Source organism: Typha angustifolia, chromosome 13 (genome assembly GCF_048772165.1).
Source record: "Typha angustifolia cultivar Huaian chromosome 13, ASM4877216v1, whole genome shotgun sequence".
Classification (NCBI taxonomy): Eukaryota; Viridiplantae; Streptophyta; class Magnoliopsida; order Poales; family Typhaceae; genus Typha; species Typha angustifolia.
The window spans coordinates 8,692,117-8,710,703 of NC_133251.1; the positions used below are offsets into that span (position 1 = coordinate 8,692,117).

At 36.4% G+C, this 18,587-nt stretch overlaps 1 protein-coding gene across 4 annotated transcripts; it reads right to left on the reverse strand.

The window, feature by feature from the left end:
- Positions 1-4,315: 4,315 nt before the first annotated feature.
- LOC140773708 (uncharacterized) lies at positions 4,316-9,185 on the reverse strand. Of its 4 annotated transcripts, none has more exons than XM_073116406.1 (7): positions 9,049-9,172; positions 8,816-8,930; positions 8,127-8,323; positions 5,853-5,933; positions 5,474-5,707; positions 5,032-5,106; positions 4,317-4,894 (listed from the first exon to the last, which is right to left on the reverse strand). In XM_073116406.1, the coding sequence occupies exons 2-7, from the start codon at positions 8,928-8,930 to the stop codon at positions 4,571-4,573; spliced, it is 1,026 nt and encodes a 341-aa protein (XP_072972507.1). In that variant the 5' UTR covers positions 9,049-9,172; the 3' UTR covers positions 4,317-4,570. The 4 variants fall into 4 exon arrangements, with proteins under 4 accessions (XP_072972509.1, XP_072972507.1, XP_072972505.1 ...); XM_073116404.1 differs by having other exon boundaries at positions 4,318-4,894; positions 8,816-8,968; positions 9,049-9,185; XM_073116405.1 differs by having other exon boundaries at positions 4,318-4,894; positions 8,816-8,946; positions 9,049-9,180.
- Between the last annotated feature and the right edge of the window lie 9,402 nt (positions 9,186-18,587).

Sequence of the window (18,587 nt, forward strand, 5' to 3'; positions counted from 1 at the left end):
AACTAGAATTTATCTATGAGTTACTGACAAATATTCAAATTAATTTAAAGGGAAGAAGGAGACTAACCCGAGGATTGAGGTGAGGGGGTTTCGGTTGGCCGCCGGCGCTCCGGTGACCTGCTATCCCCGACGAAGGCTTCGACAGCTCAGAGGAGAAAAGAGAGAAAGGGGTGGAAGAGCGAGAGAGAGAGAGAGAGAAATTACGAAAAGTAGAAAAGCCCGAGGGGGAACGGGTTTAAATAGGGACGAGGCCGAGAGGGGAGCGGAGTGGAGTTCAACTCCACTCCAGCGCACTTCTCTCCCACCTCTAGCAACTAACTGAGAGGTGGGGGAGGAAGAAGAACAAGTCAGTGCACACGCCAAGCGCGTGCGCTGCGGTTAGAGTGCACATGCATGGCGTGTGCGCTATTTTATTTTTTTACATCGGTGTTACAAATACACTCTAATGCTCTGTATTGACCGAAAGGTGAGCATATTTGCTTATCTTGTCGACAACTACCAAAACGATTGAGTACCCCTATACCTCGAGCAGCTCCGCTATGAAGTTCATCAATATGTCCTCCCAGATCTACTCTGGAATCGACAATGGGTGGAGTAGATCTGGAATCGACAATGGGTGGAGTAGTCCAGCTAGCTTGTGAGAGTCTTCGCTTGTTGGCAAATTTAGAACTCTTTGATGTAGCACTTTACATCTGCCTTCATTTCTTCTTGGGATTTTTCCTATAGCTCGAACATCCATTGGAGGAGTGTCGCGATGGGTTCGTGGTGAGAGATTCCCCCCACCAGCGGTGTGCTCAATGCAATCAAAAAGCCTTATACGACTCGAGTCAACCCGATTATCTCAAGCTAATCAGAGGGGCCAAAACCCCTTAGCTTAATTAGATTTGTTGAGTTTGTAATTTAGTCCTTAGTTAAGTTAGTTAGGCCGAGCTCTTAGTTGGCTAATTGAGTCAAATTAGGTAACAACCAACTTGTGATGCGTACCTAACCTTAGAATTGATGTGTTAGGCTCATTTGCTTTTAGCTCTTTAATTTAGGTTTAGTTAATGCACTCGGGCTAACCAAACCGAGTTGTACCTAGCCACCTATAAGTATTTAAATGCTGACAACGTTTGGGATTATCGAATGAATATTGAAACCTTGGCTTTGTCGAAAAACTCTTGTCCCCCGCTCTCCCTCTAGTGCGACTTCTCTCTCTCTCTCTCTCTCTCTCTCTGGCCGAGCTTCATCCTCTATCGTGGTTAATGTTGTCGCTGCCTTTATCATCCCCTCTCAACCCTGAGAGTATAATCCCCTCTAGAATTAATTCTAGATCGATTGAACCCTGATAAGTTTTTAACCGAAACGTACCACTATCCCTCGTTAATGTTGATATGAACCAAATCAGCCCAAAATCACCACTCTCGGGTCCAGGCGTTCAAATGCGTTGAGCTCAAGAGCAGAAAGCCTCTTTTGGCATTTGAACGCCCCTAGCCCCATTCAAAGGCCCATCAACGAGATTTATTCAAACATTGATTACTTTACATGTTTTTATTGCTTTAGGACTCTATTAATTATTTTAGAACGTGGGTTATCCTATAAATAAGTGTTGAGACAACCTATTTGGATTATGCATTAATTATTTGAAGGTTATTGGTCTTTATCTTCATCTCCCTCGCTCTCATTCTCTCTCATTTCGACTAACTCTAAGTTTTGGCCAATCTAGCTTTGATCTAAAGATGCCATTTTTTCCTTCCTTTGTGACTGATCGCCCCTTCCCCTATCTGTAAAGCACAATGCAACTTCTGCCTTCTTTCTTCTGTTCTACCAAATTATCAACACCTACAAGTTACCTTCACAATCTGTCCTAATTTACCACGTAACCTTTACCATTGTTATCATTTGTTAAATTACATTCTTTCACAAACCACTACCACCGGCGCCGCACAATACGTTTCTAATCGGAATGTACCAAATGTGTGAGATAATATGCGAGCATATATTTGTTATGTGATTGACAGTTCTATGAGCATATATTTATTATGTGGTTGATAGCTTTGTAAGCATATAATGATAATCCATAGCTATGCTTCTATGTGAGCATGAGATAAAGGATTTGATAGTTTGAATGATGCATATCATTTGTTACGTTGTTGATATGTGTGAGCTGTAAATATAGACGTCATAGACATGTTGCATAAATGCATTTATTGTAATCATGTTGGCATACATATATAGCATACCATTTTTTGTGAAAATATTTTTAGATCAATAGATGATTCCCAGATGTATGGATATGTATTTTGAAGTTTGTTGTGGCCTATGGTAATTTTAAACTTCTTTTTGCTTATATTATTTATAAAAGTATTAGGTTTTTATCTTGTATATTGTGTAGAAACATTGACCATTTTACAGGTCACGTGAAAATGATGTAAGTGCTAGCCACGTGACAGACAATGTATTTAAAAGCGGATGTTTCAGAAACAATATTGATGGTTGTGACTCCATCCTGCTCTAGAAAATGAATTATTGTATTGAGGCCACTAGGACTCCTATATTGGCTTTGAAGAAAATTTTGGCTCGGCATCGAAATTTCATCCGTCAAACCCATTTGAAAGCTAAATGATTATTTAAATATATATATATATAGTTCTAACTAATTTCATATTTTTTGCTAATATATTGTATTTATGTGTTGAAATATTTAGTTGCTATTTAGGAATTGATCAATATGTAGTGAACTGTGATATACAAAACCAAAACTTTTTAATAATTTGATATCATTAAACATAAAGATGAGTTATAGCCAAGTAATAGAATACATGCCCTTATACTCTTACATATATGTATTTAATTTTAGAATTATTTAGAACTATCTATATATTATTTAAATATTTCAAAATATTTTTTAAAGACAAGCAATCTTACGGACTGAACCATTAGTTAGTCCATTACCATAATAACCCGACCTCTGACCTAGTCTATCTTAATTACACTTCTATTTACTTATATATATATATAATTGCTTTAATATTAGGACTAAATTATTCTTAGGGTAAATAATAAAATAATTGAATATGGAGGAGAACAACTAAGTAATTCTAGAAAATAAGCAACTCAACGGTTTACGAAAACCCATTTGAGTTGCACTGTTGACGGGTGGACCATCAAGTCAGCCAATTTTTACTGGCTCAATTCCATTTCCGATCCTACAACAAAAGAGAACCAGCTTGATGATCAGTTCACCGATTCACTGGTCCAACTACCTAATATGGTCTAACCACTTGATCAGTCTGGTGCTATTAACTATATTAGTTCAAGTGGTCTCTGTGTACTAAAAAGATAGATGAGAGTATGCATATAAAAATGGCAATAGTTCAAGAGTCCACATAAAACTATACCAAAAAACTGATAAATTAAGAATTTCTAGTCTACTTTTGTATTTTCAGTTTAGTGAACACTAGACTAATTTTGTACTCGAACAACAATCTAAGTTACAATAAATTTAAGAATGATCTATTTAAACCTATTCTTCTCTCCCCTAATCTATCCAATTATTTTTTTATACGATCCGTCCATGAAGTCAACTAGTTGAGTCAGCTAAACTGAGTCGAGTCTAATTAATTAATTTTACTTATTATTTTTAAATCGAAACTAAAGTCATAGTTATTTAGGATTAAGAAATAAGCCTTAGCTTAAGTTAATATTTTATCGTGCATATTTACCATTTAATCGTAGATGTTTATTTTTATAGAAGTAGATCTAACCTAGAACCATAACTCTACCTTCAATTATAGTCATTATCTTCCTTCACGTGCCACCCACTTATATTACCGACCTCCACCACATCACAGCTATCACCCACCTTCCAACAACCAATGCGATATCAATATTTTCATTTCTATCCACTTTCGACCTTTCTCCGTTATTTCAATCATATCTTTTCACCCCAATATTAAAATCACTATAAAGTCATTAGAAGGGACGCTCATAAAGCTACTACTTGAAATCATAACATAAAAGTATACTCTTTGAATCTAGTTATAAAAATGTCGAAATTTCTACAAACGAATTAGCCTGATTCATAACATTTACATTCACCAAGGCCAAATTATCACTTTACTATTCACAAGCCATCACTTCAATCAACTATCATTTTAATCCTCTCCGCCTTGAGTCTCCTCTCTCCTTTCTCTCATCCGTCCACTATAATAAGTATTTTTTTTATCTTCTAATATAATATAACTTCTAAATCCACTACATTTACATTATAATAATAACACTAAATTAGTTTCAACCAAACACCAATTTTCCTAAACCAAAAGGTTAAAAAAGAGTAACTAGTTATAGAGCTATACTCAATCCAAATGATCCCTGAAGCAATGAACACGTGATACAACAATAGCCTGATCTTGCTCGCAAACAATACAATGCCTAATGAAAACCATAATAATATAGCAGATGGAATCGGTTGAGGTCCAAAAAAGAACTAGAACTGCCAATACAGCTCCTTGAACAAATATATGGAGAGCTCATAGCTGGCATACATACAAGTTAAGGAAAGCTCATAGCTGCACCTAACTATATGTGATCAGGTTAGACGAGTACTCCTTCGAGTTATAGGCCTCATCGGTTGAGGGGATCCAACAGAGTCAGTGGCTTTGGCAACATCCACTGCTTCAAGTTTGAAGCTTCTATGCTTCTTCCTAGGTATTGCAGCAGAGTTCCTAGGTATTGCGGCAGAGGGTTCTTGACTTTGAGTCGCTTCTACTGCTTCACTTTTGGCACTTCTAAGCCTCTTTCTCATAGTATCAGCAGAAGTCAATTGGCTTTCTTCAGGTTGGGTTGTATCCTCTTCCTCTTCACATTCTGATCGGGGCCATTCAGTACTGCAGCCAGGGCAAGCTCTTGAACCCTGTATAAATAAATGGTAATAAAACTCACAATAATGAATAGTATACATTAGTCAAATTTTATATAGGGTTAACAATTATCCCGTCGGCGAAGAATAAAAATTAATGAAAAGAAGCATAAGAGAAAGGTAACTGACACCTTCCGCTGAGAAAATTTCTTTAAACAGTAAGCATGAATTCTGACATTGCAACCTTCATTAGGACACATCAAGGCCTGTTTGGCATACAAAAAGGAAAATAAAATATACAGCAGAAACTAGTAGGAAAATGAACTTAAATAATAATTTGACTCCCTTTCCTTAACTTCAGAAAGAGTTAAACATTATAAACCTTTAGGTACCAGCTGTTAGTTTGAAAAGAGCCAGACCTTAAGAGGGAAAAAAAACAGAACATCTCAAGGAAAAACAAAAAAATAAGTTGAAAGGTAGAAAATACTAGATTGATTGACCGAGCTAGTAACGAGATGCTTTTAGATCTATATTTGTCCCTTAAGAAATATGGGGAGTCTGTTCTATCTGATTTAAATTTTGTTTATAGTACTTTTGCAACAATACTCAATTGAAGAAAGAGTAAACAAGTACCTTCACACCAGCTTCATTGCAGACATCACATGATGGAATATCATTAGTTCGGAACCAGCTTCGAAGATCAAAAAATGATCTTATGCCAAGACCAATTTTACCGCTGGACGTGCGTGACAGCAATCTGTCCCGTATGAGATCATTGAGAGTCTTCTCCTTTTGAGTCATTGAGAAGTTCCTAAATGCAGGAGGAATATGAGATTGACTATCTTGTGAACCCTGCCCAGACAAAACCTGAAACCGAAGTCTAGTTATTCAGGCCCAAGATATTTAATAATAATGGATCTGACAAAAGTAATTCTAGTGCATAGTAGATATAGGCATTGTGAAGTAAAACTCTTTAGCAAGTTATAGTAAAGGAGGGTTCTATTTCTGGAACCTGATTCTCAAGATGGATGTTAAGAGCCTCAATATTGGTTACGCAGCCCTCATTTGCAGCATCCTGAACTATTGCTTCTATCTGCAACAGATAGGACCAGAGATGAGAAGTACAGGTAACAAGTGCTGCAGGACAGTGCTTTAAGTGCTCTATGTAAGACCAAGATTGAAATACACTAATTATTTATGAGTAGTATCATACTCAAAAACACTTTACAGACTGCTAATAGATAGCATTACCTGTCAACATATCAACCTTGGTAGTTTCTCACTCCACCTTACGTCCACCTCCATCCACATAAAAGATGAAAATGTTTATAATGGTTGCAGAACGTTCAAGGAATGTTTGTGGGCTAGGCTTTTTCCACTATTTAGTACGATGAGCAATGAAGATTAAATACATGCAAGAATGCAATATGAAAGTATGACATGTCAGACCCAACATGTAAGGTGATACATGCATCAACTTAACATTTCACCGAATATTGATAGAGATTCAAGAAGTAAGCATTCAATTAAACATGGACCTCAAGAGTCTCAGAGAAAGCCATAATTAAGGTTTTTAGATAATATATAAGTGACAAAGGAAGGTCATGAACAACTGGAATTAGGGTAACTAACATTAATCATAAATCAAAAAGATGTGCACAACATAGAGGAAAATATGCATAGGATATTGCACTCTATACTAACGGAAAATCAATGTTTTAAATAGCGGTCAAGGCGGCCGCCATGGCGGGGCGACACGCCGGCCACCTCACAAATAGCCTAGGCGGCCTCGGCTTCCCACCTCACAAATAGCCTAGGCGGCCTCGGCTTGGCAGCCAAACCGCCTAGGCCTTCTTGGCGAGCCGCCAAATTGCGTGGCGGTCTGCCAAGGCGCGTAGCGGGCCCGGTGGTCCGCTAAATCATTTTGCAAGAAAGCCCAATGGTTTTGGGTTTAAATTGATACCGGGTCAGATCTTGAGGCTAACACGTTAACTCTTTAAAAACCTAACCCATCATTCTCCCGTCTCGATCTCCCCGAAGCCTTCTCTCTCTCAATCTCTTCGAGCCCTAAAAATCCCACCATTCTCTCCTCACTCTCGATCTCCCTCTCTCGATCTCGCCGAGCCTCCGAGCAACACTGACAAGTGACCAGTTGAGCACAGCCATTCCCTTCATTGAGCGGTGAGCACGGCCTTCCCCTTCACAGCTTTGAGCGGCAACCGGCAAGGCGGCAACTAAGGTTTGTAACTATGTTGATCCTTCCCCCGCCGGCTTTGTTTCCCTTTAGATGATTCTTCTTATTCTTCCCTTTCTCCTTCTCTTTCTCCCTTTCATCGCCAGTTTTGCTTTCTATTTTCTTCACTGCTACAGTAAATCAGTAATTAACATTTAAATGCGTAATTACTGATTTACTGTAGCAGAAAAAGGGTTTTATTATAGAAGCAAGGAAAGGGTTTGATTAATTAACTAAAGAAGCAGGGTTTGATTAATTAAGATTTAACAGTTTCACACTCAATTACTGCAATACTGCTTAACTGCTTTAGTTTTCTTTAGTTTTTAATTTTTTTTCAGTTTCACTAATTAACTGCTTCACTGTAATTATTAAAGAGATTAGGCTTAATGGCCGCGAGAGGAGGCGGCAGCGCCGCGATGGTGGCTTGTTGATGGAGGAGTGGGAGGTTGGATTTATGGGAAAAAATTTTATTAGATTTAAGGTTAGGGTTAAATAGAGATAGAATCATAGAAGCCATTGGATCAAAATCTAATGGCTATAAATATATTTATATATTATATATATATTAATATACATATAATATTAATAAATATTATATTTAAGTGTAAAAATTGGATAAGTTCAATCTATGGTCATTGAGGGCCTCCTACTTCTAAAAGGATCTACTAAATTCATCGAGTTGTTCCAAAGAATCAAAATGGCCGATTATCAATGGAATCCCTTGTCGGCTTTCCATGAAATATTCGTTTGGACGAGGACTTCCAAACATGTCGTAAGCTAACCCCGTACTGACGAACAACCAACCTGCAATGAATAGGGAAGGTATAGTAATGCTATGAATAACCCAGTATTGAATACTGGTAATAATATCAGCAAAAGAAGGTTCTCCCGTGCTTCCAGACATGCTGAGCTCCACAAATTTTTGTACATTCAAAAAAGGGAATCGATTCTGCGAGCGAGCCGGCTCAAGCTCGAGCCCGAGCCCGAGATTTATTTTGACACCCCTAGTGGAAAAGTCCAACTTGTAAGGAAATAAGAAAAATGATGGCATACCACTCCCTTGTAGAATGCAATCTGTGGAACTGAATACTTTGTCCCAAGCTTCGATTGCTCATCCGCTACATTATTAACCACTCCATAATAAACCTCACCATCATACTGGTCTCTGCAAGCTCGCAACTCAAATTGCAGGTAAGCGAGCTCCTTGTTAATCTTGAGAAGGACATCATTGAGCAGACTCCGATGGGTGACTGCAATAAATCATCTAAACACTTAGTGATTCAGATAAATCAAATCAAACATGCTCAGATAACTGTACTGTAACTTCATACCCTAAATTCCTAATTTAAGTGATTTAGAAAAATCAAATTAAACATGCTCAGAAAACTGTACTGTAACTTCATACCCAAATTTAAGGGCCCAATTGGAAAGATCAATTTTCTAATAATAGAACCAAAAAAAAAATCAGAACTAGCCCCAAAATTGCAGCAGCAAATTAAGCACCTTACAAAAAAAGATTCTAATTATACAACAAAAAAGATCATAAATTGAAACTAACCTAAAACATTTGAAGCTTAATTACAACATCCACAATGCGAATTAGCTAAGTCAATTCATATATCTAACAAAAACCACAACTTGGCACAGTTGTATTACTAGTAGCAAGTCAGATCTACCAAACCAACCAAAATTCCGCCCAAAATATCAAACTGTTATAATCAAAATCCAACCAAAAACAATACCTGGATTTTTCCCACTGACTCCGGTGAACACCGCATAGAACTCCTCCTCCTTCAAGGGTCCACGGGACAATAGAGCTTGTATGAGAGCGTGGTGCCTCCAGGACAAGGGAGCCATCTGATCCAATGACCAACTAAAACCAGCATGGATTTTACCTATAGAGGCAAAATATGTATATACCAAAAGGAAAAGAGAAAGGAAACAACAAAATAAATGCTAAATATTTAGACATTACCAGTCTACTGGTGTTGCAGCTAATTCAGAGTTCGGATAGAGAGGAGCGCGAGCTCGTCGGAGGAGAACGGCGAGGGTTTTGGTGGAAAAATTTTCGCCCTCCGTTAACAAGAGAGAGGAGCTGGGACTCCAATTTTCTATATTTGCATTTAACCTTTTAACGGTTAGTAAAATAGGTTAACAGGTGGAGACTTCAGACCCGACCCGCTAAATCTTAAAAATCAAATTAGAAACATATATCGGTCGGTGTCAAAGACATATTATAGCCATATTAATAAATTAAATTTTTTTAAATTCACATATTCTTCAGCCGTATAAATATATATAGGAAAACGTGTCGGATTAGCGTGCGATCATGTTTCATAAGATTGTATTAATTACAAATTCGATTCTGGTATATAGATTGATTTTATGAATATTTTTATGGTTTTGATTTATATTCAGAACCTTCGAAGGGGCAATAAAGAAGTTGAGCAAGAGGCTTTGCAGGATTACGAAGATATGTTTCGATCAAGGGCTATTCCTTCAGTTCGACGAGGAGATATCAGCAGCATTAGGGTTTGTGTACTAGACATAAAAAAGGAACTTGCTGCATGTGAGCAATTTAACATATTCACACCAAGCAATATTGTTTGTTGTTACTTGTAAACAAATTCATATTTCTCTGTTACAACAATTTTACAGCATAGTTTGATCACATGATTTTGTTTACTTGCTTATTTATGGGCCTCTCGTTCCTTTATTCTAAAAATGCTTGATGGGTGTGTTGATGGATCATTTCTGTATCTGTAAAGATGAAACATATTGGAGAATCATTTCATTCTTCAGAATTGTGAAGAGTCTATCTTTAGTCAAAGCAGGTTAAGTGATAGTTGTTAACAAGTTAATTTCAAATATACTAATTTTCAATCTATATTTGGTCCATTGAAGCGAAAGGAGTTCTTCTCTAGTCTTTGTTGTACTTGATCATGATATCTTCTTGATCCATTAGTCATGTAAGACTTACCAAATTCCTCTACTAGTTTCACCCAAGTATTACGTGAGAGCGGATGGCTGAATGAAAACGTTCGAGGCACTTTTCCCTTTATTCTGATACCTACTAGGAGAGTGTATCACTAGAAGTCGTAACATTATGCTTTATTTATTACAATTGGGTTGTTTTCAAGGTCTTATGATTTTGAATTGCTATTTATGTAAATTAGTTATATATCTATATTAGGACGGTTTGTTGTTTTCACCAGTGCAGTGTTGTAGACATGCTAGTTCTTAATGTCTTGTTAAACAACAAAATGCAATCAATCATATGATTTATTAATTCTGCAAGCAATGCCAGTCGATTAATCCACCAAAAATTTATTACGATGAGGTCTTTATTGGTTCTGTGCAGGTATTGATGAACTCTGATTGGCGATGGATGGCTTTGAAAGATCATATCTGTTACTTGGTAGCTTTGCTGCCGGACATAGGTATATATCTCGGATATTTCAAAGGTTATAATATTCTTGGCAGCTAAATGTTCTTCAAAGTTTCAAATTATTTTAAATAGTTCTTCAAAGTTTCAAATTATTGTAAATAGGAAAGAGCATTTCCAAGCTTATAAAAGTAAGTTCATTTCTCATGTTAAAGAGAAAATTTTAAATACAAATAAAAAAATACAAAAAATAGCAGCTAGTATTAGAGAAAAAGAAAAAATTCGGTTGACAAGTTTTATTCTCTTCCTTTTTTTTCTTACTAAGATATATTTATAAATTAAACTCTTTAGAAGTTATTAGACATTTTCCATGTGTTTGTGTTTTTATTTGGTTTGTAAAGAATATGGAAAAGCCTTCGTAGTTTACGGGTGAGAGATGAGTTAAAAAGAAGTTAGATGAACTTCTTGACTAAAAACAAAAGTTGTTTTGAGAGAAGATATTTTGGGGGGATAAATTTCTTATAGTTGCTAGTACTTTGATAAGCTAGTGGTGCACAAACTTTAGTGCATAGTAATTCATTTCCTAATACAGGAGTCCGTGTTTGAAAAGTAATCACGCGATAGTGGAGAGGAGCCAACTTGTGCCTCTATTTAAGTAATTATGAACTAATTGATAATGAAGTGATTAATTATTTTAGCAGAATTTATTTCTATTGGCAATTAGAAGATTCTGGTTTGTACAGCTATTGCATATTTGTAACGTGATATGATCTCCCCTTAGGCTAAGGTTCGATCTCTTCCAATTCTCTGATCTGAACTAGATCTAGCACGAAACTTTGTAATAAGATCTCAAAAGATTCAGCCATTGAATCGAAGTGAAATTTGGATATGTTGTAGCCCCAGAAAAGATCTTTCCAACAAATCAAGTTTCAGGCGAATCAGATGTGGGAATCTCGAGATATCATCCGATTAGTGGATGAACGTTAGGGTGGTCTGTTCAGGATCCGTGGATAGAGGCACGAGATCCTAGGTGATGGTGGTTGGAGGCGAACCGGCGTTTGTGGGGTGGCACCGGTGAAAAGTGGTGATGGAAAGGTAATACTTGATGGAAGGGTTAGGGCAAGTGTTGGATAAATTGAAAGAAAAGAGAGGAGATGGCCGCCCCTAAAGGTCTAGGGTGATTGGTCGGTCGAAAGAGGTTAGAAGTGGTGTCGCCGGGGATTGAGAGAACAAGAGTGAAGAAGACGAAGGAGGCAAGGCAAAACTCAATTCTTTAATAATGACCTCTAATTGCCATCTTGCCATCCACATCCCTTTTAGAGGCTAACCAAACAACTCAAAATTAACCCTAAACAATACAATTTCACCGACCGCGTTCGAACGCACTTGACCGCATTCGAACGCACCGAGTTCGCTCTTCTCTGGATTTATGAACGCGATGTAGGCGTTCGAACGCGTGATCGAACATGCCTGTTTCCCACTTCTCTAGATTTGCAAACGCAATGCAGGCGTTCACAGTGCGTTCGAATGCACAATGCACACTCTCACAACCACGTTCACAACAGCGTTCGAACGCAACTTACAAAAAATTTATTTTCTTGGAAATTAAACATTAAAGCAAGAAACAAAGACACTCCTAAAGTGTATCCATGCTCGAGACGACATCGGTGAAGTCCGAATCGTATCATAATGTCCTCATCCAACACGAGTATGTGCACGCCCACGCGCCCACATGGCACGTGCAGTGCACGTGACAGGTCGGGTCGAGAGGGGCCCATCAAGCACAGATACACTCATGTGCCCATATAATCATGACATCATCAAATAAAACTTGCTAACATATCCATGCTCACATAATCCATCACCAAATAAATCATACTATTAACCAAATAAACATATTAACATATGAATATCTAAATCCACAATAATATACAACTAGCAAGGCCCATATAGGCCACGACAAACCATCAAGATACAACTAAAATAATTGATACATAAGTACACTATAATCCGACGTGTATTATACAAATCATTGTTTGATATAATAACGTACAAATATAACAAACAACGATACAACTTAATATCTATACAAAATATTATTTATACCATCTCGCACCCATATATCACCTCATTATTCTAAAATATCTTCTCATGATATCTCAAGTTGCTATCATGTATCACATATCCGAGGAGGTCAGAAAAAAAAAGAGTCATGAGCAAAATGCTCAATGAATAAACCTTACCTCGAATCAGTAATGCCAAATAGAGAGTAAATCATGTACTAGATAATATGAATCACATAGGAGCATCATGTCATAAATGAGTATATGATTGTATCATCAATAATATATATAATGAGATGTAGATATCATGTCATAACTAATCAAAGTATATAATTCTCAACAATATATAAATAAATCTTCATATAATACCATCATCACAACTCTCTCTCAAATATGACACATATGATGTATGCCGACTATGACCATGCTATGATATCAAATGTAATCACATATGATACATATTGACCACTCGATAATTAGGTATATCAGGATAATGAAATCATATGCAGTTCTTAATATCACGATCATCACCAACATCTTAGTATATTATCATCTTACTAGACCACTGTGCATAGTCAACACCTGGCACTCGATCTCAATATCCTGCCCATAAGCTCAAAGCATACATTGCTATATGCTAAGGGTATTTTAATCATAATCATGCCCTGCCATATGTTAAAGATATCTCAGTCATAATCATACCCTACCATACGCTAAGGGTATATCAAAATCCATCTAGATCGGGTACCCCATCAGTTAATAGAAATCATAAAAGGGAAACTCGTCACACACATGCCCTAGCGAACGGTAAGTGTCTGATTGTCTATGTGCATAGACTCAACTGACCTCAGATATGAGCCACGAGATATCGCATATCAGTGACCATTATCATCACTCCAAGCACCCTAAACTCTAATGCCTACTTAGGTACCCTTATGCTTTTTCTATTAACTTTCATATCAATGAGATTTATGAATTTTCTTCTATATGATATATCACGTGCATATATCTAGTACTATAGTAAATCATGCATATCAATTTAGGTGGTAAGGAAGTCAAGAAAAAAATAATGCAATGCAATCTCCAACTATATATCTAACACATGTATATCTCTGCTAGTCTATCACATGTATCCTCATGCTAGAGATTATCTCGATATAAAGTTATAACAGTATAATCATCTTCAATTATCTCTATATGTCATCAGCATACTCATATCCTAGATCAGTCTAATCAAATGCATGATAAAATATACTCAATTGAAATCATCCCTAGATAAGATCATATAATCATGCTGGAGGCCAAAACATGCATATACATAATTATATAATATATCCTAATTTTATAAAGGCGTCTAGGGGATAAGGCTACTCACATCTGATCAGAAGACAGAACCACATATCCCTCACGTCCGTCAACTGAGAATCAACTCATCGCTAGCAAGGTCCACAGGGTCTCAAATAAGGGGTTCGGGATCTGAAAATATTTAAGTAACATTAAGTTAGTCATTTATCTAATTAGAATTAGTTCAAATAAAATATAAAGATTTATTAGGTTTAGAATCACTTCTTTTATTTTGTACATAACTAGTGTAACAACCTATCCTTAAAAAGAAATTAATTTTTGCATGGCACCATGTGGCCGGTCACATTGTGGCTGGCCTCGTGCCATGCTAGGTTGGCGTGAGCTGAGGGTGCCACGCATCCCCAGCCGCCGGCCCGGCCAACCAGGTCGAGCCAGCTAGCTCTGGTGGGCCCACCGGCGCCGACATCCCCACCACCTTCTCTCTTTTTAAATCTCTCTCTCTCTCTCTTAGTCACCCTTTCACTCTACTCTATCTCGCACTCTCTTTCTCTCCTCATTGTCGGCACCGGCCCGCCAACACCTCCCCTGGAACCACCGACGCTAGTGTGCTCTCTCTCTCTCCTTCTCTCTCTTCTTCTCTCTTCTTCTCTCTCTCTCTTCCTTTTTAGCTTGGGTTCGCTGGAGCTGAGCCACTGGAGAGAGGTCGGCCGCTGGCTGGCTAGCAGCGACTGGCGCCCTCCTTGCTAGCCTAGGTCGCCCTCCTGCTTTCTCCTCTTTTTCTTTCTTCTTTCTTCTTCCTTTCTACTTCTTCTTCCTCAGCTTCTCGAGCACTGTAGCAGGCAATGTTGGGCCGAGCCTAGCACTGGTGGCACCACAAGTGTTTTATTTATTTATTTATTTATTTTATTCTATTTTTTATTATGTTATTTATTTAGGTATTTCTCTCTTAATTAATGCAAATAGATTATTTAGACATTAATTATTTTAATAGTAATATATATTCTTCAATATAATTATTATTAATTATAATTTGTATAATTAATGATTAGTTAGGTATAAATATAGGTAATACTTATATTTATTATTTATTTATATCTCTATTAGATTAATAGATAGATTTGTAAATTATAATTATCAGATTTATATACTAATATTCTTATGAGATATATTTTAAGTAATTCTAATAATTTATTATATATTATTATTTTATAACAAATAAAATACTATGCTTATTTATTTATTATTTTATAAAGTAATGACTACATGTTCCCTAATGAATCAAGATAGAGTGAGAACCACAAATTAATTATAATTAGATTTTTATCTATATTTATATTTTTATTTATAATTAAAAATCTAGCTAGTTATCAAGATAAGTAGAATAACTTCTTGCTACTTAAATATTTTTAGATTTCGAATCCCCTTATGTGAGACCTCGTAGACCATGTCGATGAGTTGACATTTAATTGACGGATGTAAGAGATACGTGGTTTGTGTCTTTTGATCGAACTGTGAGTAGATTTATCCCCTAGACGCCTTTCTCAAATTAGAATATATATATATATATATTATAATTATGTATATGCATATTTTGGCCTTCAGCATGATTATATGACCTTATCTAGAGATGATTTCAATTAAGCATATTTTATCATACATTTGATTAGACTAATCTGGGATATGAGTATGCTGATGATATATAGAGATGATTAGAAATGATTATACTGTTATGACTTTGTATCGGGATGATCTCTAGAATGAGTATACATATGATAGACTAGCAGGGATATACATGTGTTAGATATATGGTTGGAGACTACATTGTATTATTTTCCTCTTGACTTTCTTACCACCTAAATTCCTGATATGCATGACTTGTTATAGTACAGGATGATCTATCATATAGAAGGAAATGTATAAATCTCATTAATAGGAAAGTTGATAGAAAAAACATGAGGGTACCTGAGTAGGCGTCAGGGTTAGGGGTACCTGGAATGATGATTATAGTCGCTGATATGCAATTTCTCGTGGCCTATGTCCAAGGTCAGTTGAATCTGTGCGCACAGACAATCGGACACTTGTCGTTCGCCAAGGCATGCGTGTGGAGAGTTACCCTCATATGATTTCTATTAACTGGTGGGATACCCAATTTGGATAGATTTTGATATACCCTTAGCGTATGGCAGGGTATGATTATGACTAAGATACCCTTAGCGTATGGCAAAGTATGCTTTGAGCCTACGAGTAGGATGTTGAGATTGTGTATAGTGGTCTAGTATGATGATATTATACCGAGATGTTGATGATGATCGTGATGTTGAGAAATGCATATGATTTTATTATCATCTGATATACCTAATTATCGAGTGGTCAATATGCATTATATGTGGTTGCATTTGATATCATAGCATGATCATAGTCAGTATGTATCATATGTGTTATATTTGAGAGAGAGTTATGATGATAGTATGACACAGAGATTTATTTATACATTATCGAGAATTATATACTTTGATCAGTTATGACATGATATCTACCATATATTTATATATTATTGAGAAGACATTCATATACTCATTTATGACATGATGCTCTTTCTGATTCATATTATCCGGTACATGATTTACTCTTTGTTTGGTATCACTGATTCGGGATAATGTCTATTCACTAAGCTTTTTTCTCATGACCCTCTTTATTTATTTCTAATCCCCCTCAGATATGTGGTACGTAATAGTGACTTGAGACATCCCGAGAAGATATTTTAGAATGATGAGGTGAGGTATAGGTGCGAGACGATATAGATGATAATTTGTATGGAAATTGAGTTGTATCGTTGTATATTATATTTGTACTTTATTGTATTAGATGATGATTTGTATAATACATGCCAGATTTTAGTGTACTCGTGTAAGGCTCCCGCTCGGCACGGGCACGTGCATGCCTACGCGCCCACGGCCGGCTCACGCGACAGAACGGGCGGGGCCTATTACACCACAGATACACTCAGGTGCACATATAATCATGACATCATAAAAGAATATCTGCTAACATATCTATGCTCATATAATCCAATACCAAATAAATCATATTATCAACCAAATAAACCTGTTAATATATGAATATCCAAGTCTACAATAATATACACTAGACTACTACATAATCTGGTAGGACCCACACAAGCCACGACAAACCATCAAGATACAACTAAACAACTGATACACGAGTACATTATAATCTGACATGTTATATACAAATTATCGTCTGATACAATAAAGTAGAAATATAACAAACAACGATACAACTCAATTTCTATACAAATTATCATCTATACCATCTCGCACCTATAGCTCACATCATCAATCTAAAATATCTTCTTAGAATATCCCAAGTCGCTATCACGTACCATATATCTGAGGGGTTAGAAAAAAAATAAACAGAGTCATAAGCAAAAGGCTTAGTGAGTAGACCTTACCTCAAATCAGTGATGCCAAATAGAGAGTAAATCATATATTGGATAATACGAATCAGAAAGAGCATCATGTCATGCATGAGTTTATGAATGTATCATCAATAATATATAAATAAAAAGTAGATAACATTTCATAACTAATAAAAGTATATAATCCTCGATAATTAATAAACAGATCACCATGTCATACTATCATCATAACTCTCTCTCAAATATGACACATGATGCATGCCGATCATGACCATGCTATTGTATCTAATGCAATCATATATGATGTATATTTACCACTTGATAATTAGATAATCAGATGATAATGAAATCATATGCATTTCTCAACATCTCAGTCATTAATATCAGCTCTATATGTCATCATCATACTAGACCACTATGCATAGTTAACACCAATACCCGATCTCAACATCATGCCCAAAGGCTTAAAGCATACTCTGCCATCCGCAAAAAGTATCTCAGATATAACCATATCCTGCCATTCGCTAAGGGTATCAACATCCATCCAAATCGAGCACCCTTCTAGCTGATAGAAATCTCGTGAGGATAACTTGCCACATATGCCTTAACGAACGGTATGTGTCCGAATGTCTACTACATACATAGACTAACGATCTCAGACGTAAGGCTACAGGATCGCAACTATGTCAAGCAATCAATCATCCACCAAGTGCGTCCTAACCCTCGCGCCCACTCGGGTATCCTCACACTTTCGATCAATTATCCTATCAATCACATTTCATGCTTTCCTTCTAAATGACAGATCATATGCATATATCTAGTATAATAACAAGTCAATGCATAACAGGAATTTAGGTGGAATAAGAATCAAAAGAAAAATGGTGCAATGTAGTCTCCAACCATTTAGTCAATACATGCATACTCATGCTAATCTATCACATGCATACTCATACTACAGATCGACTGGACATAAAACTATAATAGTATAGTCATCTCTAATCATTTCTATTTATCATCATCATACTCATATCCAAAAGTAGCCTAATCACATGCATAATAAAAATATGCTCAACTATAATCATCTCTAGATAAAGTTATATAATCATGCTAGAGGCTAGAACATACATATACATAAATATATAATATATCCTAATTTGATAAAGGCATCTAGGGGATAAGACTACTCACCCCTAATTAGAAGATACAAACCACGTATCCCTCACATCCACCAATCAACCGAGTGACAACTCATCGCTAGCAAGGTCCACGGGGTCTCAAATAAAGGGTTTGAGATCTAAAAATATTTAAGTAGTATGATGTTA